An 11,406-nucleotide genomic window follows, 5' to 3' on the forward strand; every position below is an offset into this window, starting at 1 on the left:
ATGCTTCTGAAAAATTGGAAAGAATTCAAAAGTGCCTTTTTCCACATCGTCATTGCCGACTATCTATTTGTAAGTTACACAAAACGCGTCAAAGGTGCGCCAGCGATTTCAAATTTTGGCTGGGGGTACCTAACTAGTGTAGTTATAATATCATCTGTGGGAATACCCAGAAAAAAACGCCGTAGGGGCGCCAGCTAGTACAATCCGGAAACTTTTAGAAAAACGCGCCAAAGATGCGCCAGACATTTTGGTTTTTTGGGTGTTTCAGAGGGTTTTCGAGCTATTTGCCTCTATTTTTTGCGTAATAATTTTTTAAAACGCCAACACATTTATTCATGCAAATAAAGTATCTACAGTAACCCGGCCAGGCCGTTTTTAGAAAACGCGCCGAAGGCACCCCTGACTTTTTGTATTTTTGGTAATTTAGAGTGTTTTTCAGGATTTTGACTCAAATTTTTTGCTTAATCAAGTTTTGAAACAGTCTAGCGCGCCTCCGACACGCCAGCCACCTTTTCCTGATTCCAGAACCTTCTAACATGGCTGAATTCAATGATAACCCTCCGCCTACCGAATGGAACTTGCAAAACATGCATCATGTCTGAAATTTTTGGCGCTTTGGGCAAAGATAATCAGTATACCGGTGGTTTTTTGTATATTTGTTATTTTCTGCATTTCGGCAATGCCTATTTTCAATATTCGATGGTTACGTTGATGTCGTTGAACAGGATGATGAGCATATTTGCGTATTTTGTGAATGAAAAAGTAAAAATCAAATTTTTCATAAAATTTCCGAAATTTTGAGCCCCATATTGACCGTTTTTTAAATATTTCGAAATTTTGGGCCGAAATGGGCCCGAAATAAGGCTCAAAACTTAACATAGTCAAAATTAGGTCAATATGGGGCTCAAAATTTCACAAATTTTACTGTAATTTTGACGAAAAAATTTTAGATCTGGCAATTCCTGTTCCCCATCTCCCTAGCTACCGTAATCCTATGCGCCGTGTACTTCACTCGGACTATTCTGGAAACTAATCCGTATTATGTGTATAATGAAGCACTAGATATGTATAGTATTACGGCGGACTCTGTAAGTGTCATTTGACTTACAGTAATCTGCAGTAACCCAAAGAGTTTAGAATATCCTCCCAGCCTATTCCAATGTTATCAACTTCATGGCTATCGCTGTCGTCTCCTCAATTCTTCTCAATACAGTATCCGTGATTAAACTCAAGCTTATGACTCAAAATTTATCGACAATTGAAAGAAACTTGCTGTTCTCTACTATAGCGTCATCAGTGATACAGTGTGCTGCAGCGGGGAATACGGCATGTCTCGGATATTTTTGAAGAATGAACATTTCAGCAAAATTGTTGTTCTATTTGGAATCTCTGTAAAATTTGGTGAATTTTGAGCCCCATATCGGCCTACTTTTGACTGTTTTGGTTTTCGGGCCTTATTCCGGGCCCATTTTGGCAAAAATTTCAAAAAATTTCAAATATGGTCAATATGGGGCTCAAAATTTTGGAAATGTCATGACAAACTTGATTTCAGCAGTTATTTTCTGTAGAAATGAAGTTTTCATTCAAAATCCGATCCGAAACAAAATTTTGAGAAATTTTGAAATATTAAAATTTTATGAAAATAATGTTTTTAGGGGAAACCAACAACATATTCAAAATTGTCGTAAAATTTCTTTCCAACATTTTGAACCCCATAATGGCCCATTTCTGGCATTTTCAATTTTCGGGTCTTATTTTTGACCCTTTTTGGTCAAAATCTCAAAATTCACTAAAAATAGGCAATATGGAGCTCAAAATTTTGGAAATTTTACAAAAAAAATTATTTCAGCAATCATTATCCGTGAAAATGAAACTTTCATTCTAAAACCGGTCTAAAATGAATTTTTCAAAACTTTTGAAAAACGAAAATTTTGTGAAAACAGCGTTTTTAAGGGAAACCAATAACATTTTTAGAATCTCCGTAAATTTTCCAAAATTTTGAGCCCTATATCGGTCTATTTTTGACTATTTTAGTTTTCGGGTCTTATTTTTGACCCTTTATGGTCAAAATCTCAAAATTCACTAAAAATAGTCAAAATGGGGCTCAAAATTTTGCATTTTTTGTGTAGAATTCAAATATCATACTCATTTCTCATAGAAATCCTTTTTAGTTCCTCCTCCAACTCGACCGAAGCCGCACTACCGTACTCGGCCAACTCGGACAACTGTTACTCCCATTTTTCAGCGATTTTTTGACAATCAGTCAACCGTATATACTGATTTTTTTGAGTTCTAAGGTACCTACAGTAATTTTTCTTTTAATTAAAAAAATTAATTTTAAAATCTTAAAGGTCCGCCTGGAAATGCTGAAAATGTATTTTCCAAAGTTCAAAGCCGTCAAAGTGAACTCAATTATAGTTAAGACTCAAGGTAGGTCAAAAAAGTGGGCGGGGCCTCCTGAATTTTTTTATTTTTTTAGGATCAAGGACTTCTCAAGTGCAGAGGATATAATTTTTTAAGGGGAAATTTTTTTTTGAAATTTTTTTGAAAATTTTTTTTTCACTAATAAAGATAAGATATTTGATCTACTATTCGTACGTCATTAAATTTTTGCACTAACATCTTTCCCCCAAGCGGAAACATTTCCTTGTCTACCACAGCGTGTAGGTACCTCCCTCGAGAAAAAAAATATTTTTGATCTACAACTTTATTTTTATTTTTTGAGTCATATAGGTATGTATCTGAAAAAAGCACCTGCTGAAAATGGAACCTCCCCCCCCCCACTCATAAAAATTTTCAGCCAAAAAAAATTTTTTTCAATTTTTCTTTTTTTTTTGTCTGTCTATTCAAAAAATTTTCCTTCTGATTTCTCACCCCGCCCACTTTTTGAATTTCATTTTTTGGAAATTGCACTTCTCATGTTATACTTCTCCTTCCCTGGCCGTCTGAAATTTCAAAAATTTTTCAAAAAAAATGTTTTCAGAATTTTTCATGTCATTTTTCAATCTGAAATTCTTGGTATCCTTTTTCTACTGTTCCGTTTCATTTATAATATATACTCTACTTATAATAATGCTTTTGAAAAATTGGAAAGAATTCAAAAGTGCCTTTTTCCACATCGTCATTGCTGATTATCTATTTGTAAGTTCACACAAAACGCGTCAAAGGTGCGCCAGCGACTTCAAATCTCGGTTGGGGGTACCTGACTAGCACAGCTATCATGTCTTCTGTAGAAATACCCAGAAAAATGCGCCAAAGGCTCACCAGATAGATACAATTTTGGAACTTTTAGAAAAACGCGCCGAAGGTGCGCCAGCGGTGTAGTTTTTTTTGGTGTTTCAGCGCGTTTTTGACTCAAATTTTTTGATCGATCTTATTTTAAAACACCCTCAGCCAACCCAGAAGCGCCTCCGACACGCCATCCACCTTTTCCTGATTCCAGAACCTTCTAACATGGCTGAATTCAATGATAACCCTCCGGCTACCGAATGGAACTTGCAAAACATGCATCATGTCTGAAATTTTCGGCGCTTTGGGAAAAGATAATCAGTATACCGGTGGTTTTTTGTATATTTGTTATCTTCTGCATTTCGGCAATGCCTATTTTCAATATGGAATGATTACGATGATGTCAGTGAACAGGGCGACCAGTATATTCTTTTATTTTATTAATGAGAAGGTGGGTTTTAGGGGGAATAGTGTTGAAATGGGTGGATTTGAGTGAAAAATTTGAAAAAAGCGAGAAAAATCGACTAGACGCAGAGAAACGAGAGTTTCTCGTTGTCTGCGTCTCTCTCCCTCTCTTTCTCATGGAGGAATCAAATCTTTGAAGCGTCGTAACTCCTCGGGATAGAATCCAATCAAAAAATAATCAACTGCAAAAATGTAGATCATAAAATTTTGCACAATTTATTAGTTAACAACTTTTTGATAGCTCTTAGCCTTGCAGAGATATAGGCGGTTGAATTTTGGATGTGAGAGAGAAGGAGGGCGCAGACGACGAGACACCCTAGCTTCTCTGCGTCTCTCCACGTGAAAACTACAGCAAGAAAGCGCTAACTTGGTTTAATTTTTTCCACAAAGTATACAGTTTTGGGAGAGTACAGTAGGAGTTTTTCCGGTAGATCAAATTTTGATTTTTGTGATTTTTGCAAGAATCACTTTTTCTGACATGTCATGGTTTACGCTCTGATAACCTCAAATTTGATCAGAAACCAAAAAATTACAAAGTAGATCATATGAAAATCATACGGAAATCCAAAACTCATCTGGCGCTCAATTGGCGCGTTTTTCAAATTTTTCCAAAAAAATATTCAGATCTGGAAAATCCTATTCCCGATCCTACTCGCTCTTGTCATTGTGGTTACTGTATTTGGGACGCGGACTATTTTGGCTACAGTACCCTATTACACGTTCAATGAGGCGCTGGACATGTATACGATCAAGTCAGATTCGGTAAGTGTCAGTTACAGTAATCCTGGATCCTGGATCTGGGGTCTAGGATCTAGGATCCATCATCTAGGAGCGGGCTACAGTAACCCGATCCTAAATTTTTTGGCTAGGTTACAGTAGCCCTATTTCAGCTACAGTACCCCTTTCCTTGTCCCTCTAGGATCCAGCTACAGTACCCTCAATCCTATTATTCCAGAACATTCTTCCCGCCTACTACAACGTGATCTACTTCATGGCCTTTTCAGTTTCCCTATCCGTTTTTCTCAATGTGATATCTGTAATTCGTCTCAAAATCATACAACACAAAATATCCACTGTTGAACGGAACCTCCTATTGGTCACCATTTTTTCATCGATTATTCAGTGTTTTGCCGCAGGGAATACGGTAGGTTTTGGTCAAAGTTGAAAATGAGTGTGATATTTGGATTCAAAAAAACGAGAGCTTTCAGAAAAGTACCCACAAGCCTAGGTTTTGAGCAATTTGGGTCTCGACACGAAAACTACAGTACCCTTCCCCGTAAATCGTGTCGAGACCCGAATTACCTCAAACATAGGCTTGTGGGTACTTTTTTAAAAGCTCTTGACCTCCTGAATTCAAAAATCACATTTTTAGCCTTTAGGAACCTGCCAGAAAAGATTTTGAACTCAATTAAAAGATATATTTTGCAGTTCGTCCTCCAACTCGACCCAACGCGTACCACTCTGGCTGGACAGGCCGCCCAAGTTATCCTACCATTTGCCAGTGACTTTTTGACTATTTCTCAACCCTATGTACTCATTTTTTTGAGCTCAAAGGTATTTTACTTTTAAAAATTTTACCTTTTTTTGAAATTAAATAATTGAATTTCAGGTTCGCTCTGGTTTTATCCGAATGTACCTCAAAAGATATGCTAAGCAATTCAACGGAATGGCTTTCACCAAGACTAATGGTGAGTCCGGGTTACTGTAGTTTTCCCGTCGAGACCCAAAATTCAAAATTAGTTTCATATTTGAATTCAGGTAGTCGAGAGCTTTCAGAAAAGTACCCACAAGCCTAGATTTTGAGCAATTTGGGTCTCGACACGATTTACGGGGGTTACTGTAGCTTTCGTGGTGGGACCCAATGTGCACGGAACCATGGCTTGTGGGTACTTTTCTGAAAGCTTAGAACGAGCTGAATCTGAAAAATTTGACATTAAAATTTTTTGACTGCAAGAAAAAATTTTTCAGCCAAATTTTTTTTTACAGGATTCAAATCTGGTGTAGCCTCCCGCTCAACGTCTCAAGTCACTCGGTTCTAAATTTTTTTTTCTTTTCTTTTTTTTCTGTAAATTTAGACTTTTATGATTTGCTTTAAATTAAAAAATTCTGAAAAAAAATTGCAAAAAAAAATTTATTCGAGAAAAATGGGCTATAATGCAAAAAAATCGATTTTTTCAATTATTTTGGAGAATTTTTTGAAAGCAAAAATGGGAAAAATTATAGTTGAGGTTCGGGAAAAGAATATACACAAGTTACAGTGGTACATACAATTTTTGTACAAAAAAAATTTTTTAGATTTTTTTTTTGGAAAATTTTAAAAAATCTAAGCGGTTTGCTATTGGGTGATAAATGTACAAAAAAGGCAATTTACAGAATTATTTTCAAATTTTAAGAATTTCAGAATTCGGAAAAAAAGTTTTTAGGCACGTTGCCGAAGTTGAGCACGATGTTGGCTTCTCTTCTGAAGCCAATCGTCAGATGTCGATGGTTTGAACGATTTTTTTGGGATTGTTGGTTCTGAAAATTGGATGACTAGGGTACTGTAGGATTACTGTAGAAATTTGCGAATTTTTGAGCTAAAAATCATAAGAATCGGGTCAAAATTCACAATTTTAGACCGGTTTTTGTGATTTTTGGCCTAAAAATTCAAAAATTGTTTTGGCTTACTGTAAGTAGGAATCTTGCATGGAAGTGGTGCTTTGTACGCGATATGTTTCCGGCGTGGAGTGAATTTTGGAAGTTGGCGGGTATGACACTGATCGGTGGGTTTTAAGGCGCTTCTCATTGATTGGCTCGCTTTCTGAAAATTTAGAAATTTAAATTTTGTCTGTCTGTGTGTCGAGATGTCCATGAAACCACGATTTTTGGAATCAGGGAGTCGGGAGCTTTTAGAAAAGTACCCACAAGCCCAGGTTTGGGACAATTTGGGTCTCGACACGATTTACGGGGGTTACTGTAGTTTTCGTGGTGGGACCCAAGGCGCTCAGAAGCTAGGCTTGTGGGTACTTTTCTAAAAGCTCTCAGTATTTTGAATCTGGATAAAACAATGAAAACTTGGAAAATGTGGGTCTAGGTGAGAAAAAAATGTTTCAACGTTTTCTTGGGTTCCTACGCAAAGTTTTCTGATTTTTATTATAATATTCGAATTTAGCTTGCCAAGAGCTTTCAGAAAAGTACCCACAAGCCTAAGTTCCGTGCAGATTGGGTCTCACCACGAAAACTACAGTAACCCCCCGTAAATCGTGCCGAGACTCGATTTCAACCGAATATAGGCTTGTGGGTACTTTTCTGAAAGCTCTCGACGCCCTGAATACAAATTTTTTATTTTCAGCCATTTCCTGCCACTCACCTTCCCACAAATATCATATTTCTCTGTGGTGATCACCGGTTTCGACTTCTTGAAGTTTCCCATTCCTCTCTTCTTCTCCGTATAAGTGAATCCACGTGGCATTACAGTATAATTTGGCGACGTATTGTAGATCACAGACGGCAAATTCTTCTGACACGTCCATTTCGATTGATTGACGTGGACGAAGCACGGCTGATGACGTGGCACCTGAGTTTTTCGGACACGGCGTGGCGAGAATGGAGCCGGAGGGACCGGGGCGAGGGCTCGACACTGAGCCCGTGATCTAGCATGAATCTGGGAGATATTGTGTTGGTAGTTGAGCCAAACGTCGAAATCTACTTTGATTTTTGGGAATTCTTTTGGGATTTGCGAGATTTTCACTGGTTGGAAATGAGGAGCATCGGATTGTCTTCTCCAGTTGTATGATCTGTTGGTGAGCATCTCCAAGACTTCGTAGCATTTAAGTTGAGGTGCTCTCTTGGTTTCACGCTGGAGGATGTTCTCGAGAAGGCGGAGACTGTTGCGGTCGGACTGGAAAATTGGAAATGTGCAAAACAGATTGAAAAACCGGATTCAGCTCGTCGAGAGCTTTCAGAAAAGTACCCACAAGCCTGGGTTCCGTGCAGGTTGGGTCCCACCGCGAAAACTACAGTAACCACCAAAAATGGGTTACTGTAGTTTTCGTGGTGGGACCCAATCGACACGGAACCTAGCCTTGTGGGTAATTTTTTGAAAGCTCTTGACGCCTTGAATCTAGATAAAACAATGAAAACTTGGAAAATTTGGGTTTGGTTGAGAAAAATTGCTTCAAGTTTTGCTTGGGTTTTTTCAATTCAAAGCACAATTTTTCAGATTTTTATTGTAATATTCGAATTCAGCTCGTTGAGAGCTTTTAGAAAAGTACCCACAAGCCTAGGTTCCGTGCAGGTTGGGTCTCACCACGAAAACTACAGTAACCCTCAAAAATGAGTTACTGTAGTTTTCGTGTCAAGACCCGAATCGCACTAAACCTAGACTTGTGGGTACTTTTCTAAAAGCTCTCGACGCCCTGAATTCAAAATTTTCAACTATTTCATCTCCTTACCCTCTGTTTTCTTCTCCATTTCCTCAACTCGGCACTCTCCTCCTCAATCTTAGTGATCCATTCATTCATCGATGGATAGCTCTGCAGGCTATCAATCATATGAAGATCAGATTGGACACCATGACTGAGACGATGATTCTGGTAGGTCAGAATCCACGAAGTGAAGATGTCAGCCAATGGGAATATCATAAAGAACATGATGACGGCGAGAAGCATACGGCAGACACGACGAGACTCGATGGGGTCTGCTGGAAGAAAAAATTGGGGTTTTGGGGATTCAGTGAAGCCTACTGTAGCAGGAAAAATACAGAAAGTTGAGACTAGAAGCTCAAAATTTAAGATTTTCATGGGATTTTGAAGGTTTTTGGCTTAAAAGTTAGACAATTCAATGACGGATAAACTTGGTCTTAAAAATTATTATAATATTCGAATTCAGCTCGTCAAGAACTTTCAGAGAAGTACCCACAAGCCTAGGTTTGAAGCAAATTGGGTCTCACCACGAAAACTACAGTAACCCTTCCCCGTACATCGTGTCGAGACCCGAATCGCTCCAAACCTATGCTTGTGGGTACTTTTCTGAAAGCTCCTGCTCCGCCGAGTTCAAAAATTTTAAAATTTTAGTGATAATTATGAAACTGAAAAAGATACAGTAGTAATAAACGGTGTCTAGTTTAGGAAAAGTTTCGAAAAACTTTTCTTTTTTTTTGCTTCTCGCAGGTATTTTTGATAGTTTTAGTGTTTTTTAATCAATATTTGCCGTACTCCATAGAATTTATTGCAGACTACAAGAAAAATGATAGAAAAAACTGTCAATATTAACAAAAAAAAGTTAATTTTTCGATTAAAAAATTTCGAATTTCTCTATCGATTTTTTTTTGGTTTTCAGCTGTTTTTACATTCAAAAATTGAATTTTCTCAAATTTTTTAACCTAAACACTTAGAAACCCTCTATCATGGTCCTCTCTAAGCCGATTTTTTTGATTTTAGGCTCAAAATAACCGCCAAATTCAAATCTATCGCAATTTTCATACCTAAAACGGTTAAAAACCGCCGATTTTTTCGATTTTCGGCTCAAAAAAACCGTAAAATTCAAATCTATCGCAATATTCATACCTTGAACCTCTTCATCCAACCAGTAATCCTGTTCCTTGCACGCTCTAATCGCCTCCTCCGTCTCCATATCATCAGTTTCAGCAATGATTTCTTCAACAATCTCCTCCTCATCACTCAAATCAGAATCCTCCGAATCGATGACGTCGTCGTCTTCAGATTCTTCAACTTCAGATTCCTCTTGAATCGCAATCTCTCCCTCTTCAACAATATCATCTTCCTCTTGTTCAATATCAGATTCTTCCTCCTCAGATTCTGAATCCACGGAGACGTCAGAGTCTTCAGAATCCTCGGAATCTGAATCCAACGACTTCTCTGATGCGGTGTCCTCATCCTCATCAGAAGTGATGGGCTCTTCGACAATCGGCTCAGCGGTCTCAAGCTCCGCCCCCTCGTTGTCAGTGGAGTTCAAAGAGAAGTCATCGTCAAGGCGGTCTTCTGGAAATTTTACGGTTAATGGGTTACTGTAGGATTACTGTACCTTCTACAAGAGACCACGAATCGGTGGACGTCTCACTGTCACGACGTTCTCGTCGGGACAACATTATTATGCGTTTTGGTGGGTGAAATTATCCAATTGATCTGAAAATCTAGAATTTGGGGGACATCGGGACAAACAGATGGACAGAAAGAGGAGAGAAAAGTGACATCAGTGTGTGTCTGTGTTCAAAAATCGTGTTTTCTTGTTGTAAATCAAGAAATCATTAATGACAGTCAACAGTCAACAGTTCAAATGTTCTGTCTTGTTGTTGATGGCATTGAATAAGGTTACGAGGAAACAGATTACAGAATATTGATATTTTTGTGGAGGTGAGTAGCGGGAAAATGATGAAAATGTGAAATTCGGATTCAGGGCGTCGAAAGCTTTCAGAAAAGTACCCACAAGCCTATATTCGGTTGAAGTTGGGTGTCGACACGATTTACGGGGGGTACTGTAGTTTTCGTGGTGGGACCCGAATCGCTCAAAACCTAGGCTTGTGGGTACTTTTCTGAAAGCTCTTGGAAAGCCAAACTTAAATATTATAATCAAAATCAGCAAGATTGTGTCTTAAATTAGAAGAAAACCCTATGAAACTTTGAACTAGTTTGTTTTCCCAATTAGACTCACATTTTCCAAATTTTCATTGTTTTATCTAGATTCAAGAGGTCGAATGCTTTCAGAAAAGTACCCACAAGCCTAGGTTTTGACAAACTTGGGTCCTACCACGAAAACTACAGTACCCCTAATACGTAAATCGTGTCGAGACCCAAATTGCTCCCAACCTTGGCTTGTGGGTACTTTTCTAAAAGCTCTTGACTCCCTAAATCCAAAAATCACAGTTTCATAGATTTCCCGACACAGAGACAGACAAAATCTCTGGTTCAAGTGATAAAGGGTTTTGGAAATATACATAGGCTTAAGAGTTGTAACAAAACCTAGTCTTAACAGTCTCAAAATGTCAATTTCAGAGAAGAAACTGGAAATTTCCTGTTTGGAGAGCGGGTTTTTAAGCTAAAAATTCGATTTTTTCTATCCTAACAATCTGAAATTCTCAATTTCAGCTGGAACTCCGCAAAGTGATGCTCCGTCGAGCCCAGATCAACGGAATGAATGATTCGACGGGAATTTAAAAAGAGTAACTGTGAAAATGATCTACACGAAATGTCCCACATTTTGGTATAAAAATCATATCCCAAGTCCCCTAAGGGTGCCCAAAGTCCAAAAAAATCAAATTGAAAAGTGAAAATAGAAAAAAACCCAATCAGAGAGATAAGAATCATTGAAAAAAGACAAAAAACCTCGGCGTCTTTTGGTCATTTATAACATTTTGACTCGGTTCAAAAATTCATAGTGTAATACTGCGCAGTTTCTCTTCTCTTCACTCTCCACCTCCAGATGCCAAGGGGTCATATGATGAAGAGAAGAAGGGAAAGGTCACTTTTGTCTTCTTCTTTCTCTTCAGAGACAGTGCGAAAGAGAAATGGAATAGAATTAGACAGGTTTATGCCATTGGAAGCAGTAGAAAAAGAAGAAGGGGGAGACGCTTCATGTCTGCCATATGGGTCACATGGGAAGAGAAATCAGATGATTTCAAATGAGAAGGTCATGACAATGGAACTGTTTGGTTGGAAGAAGCTGAGGGGGAAGGAACAAAGGGATGGAAACTATTGCAACATGTTCTAGTAAAAT

General features: G+C 38.2%; 3 protein-coding genes across 3 annotated transcripts; 2 read left to right on the forward strand and 1 right to left on the reverse strand.

The window, feature by feature from the left end:
- Positions 1 to 1,347, forward strand: GCK72_015447 (uncharacterized protein; the record flags this gene model as incomplete). The annotated part of the gene is made up of 3 exons (XM_053730874.1): positions 1 to 69; positions 951 to 1,088; positions 1,138 to 1,347. The coding sequence occupies 3 exons, from the start codon at positions 1 to 3 to the stop codon at positions 1,345 to 1,347; spliced, it is 417 nt and encodes a 138-aa protein (XP_053585646.1).
- A 2,106-nt stretch (positions 1,348 to 3,453) lies between these two features.
- Positions 3,454 to 10,847, forward strand: GCK72_015448 (uncharacterized protein; the record flags this gene model as incomplete). Its single annotated transcript, XM_053730875.1, has 10 exons — positions 3,454 to 3,513; positions 4,318 to 4,455; positions 4,649 to 4,837; positions 5,122 to 5,247; positions 5,303 to 5,381; positions 6,095 to 6,180; positions 7,508 to 7,668; positions 8,180 to 8,418; positions 9,474 to 9,688; positions 10,779 to 10,847. 10 exons carry the CDS (start codon positions 3,454 to 3,456, stop codon positions 10,845 to 10,847), a joined length of 1,362 nt encoding a protein of 453 aa, XP_053585647.1.
- On the reverse strand, positions 6,113 to 9,781 carry GCK72_015449 (uncharacterized protein; the record flags this gene model as incomplete). The annotated part of the gene is made up of 6 exons (XM_053730876.1): positions 6,113 to 6,210; positions 6,361 to 6,493; positions 7,043 to 7,573; positions 8,127 to 8,374; positions 9,240 to 9,674; positions 9,718 to 9,781. The coding sequence occupies 6 exons, from the start codon at positions 9,779 to 9,781 to the stop codon at positions 6,113 to 6,115; spliced, it is 1,509 nt and encodes a 502-aa protein (XP_053585648.1).
- Positions 10,848 to 11,406: the final 559 nt, after the last annotated feature.

This window comes from Caenorhabditis remanei, chromosome IV, assembly GCF_010183535.1.
Source record: "Caenorhabditis remanei strain PX506 chromosome IV, whole genome shotgun sequence".
Classification (NCBI taxonomy): Eukaryota; Metazoa; Nematoda; class Chromadorea; order Rhabditida; family Rhabditidae; genus Caenorhabditis; species Caenorhabditis remanei.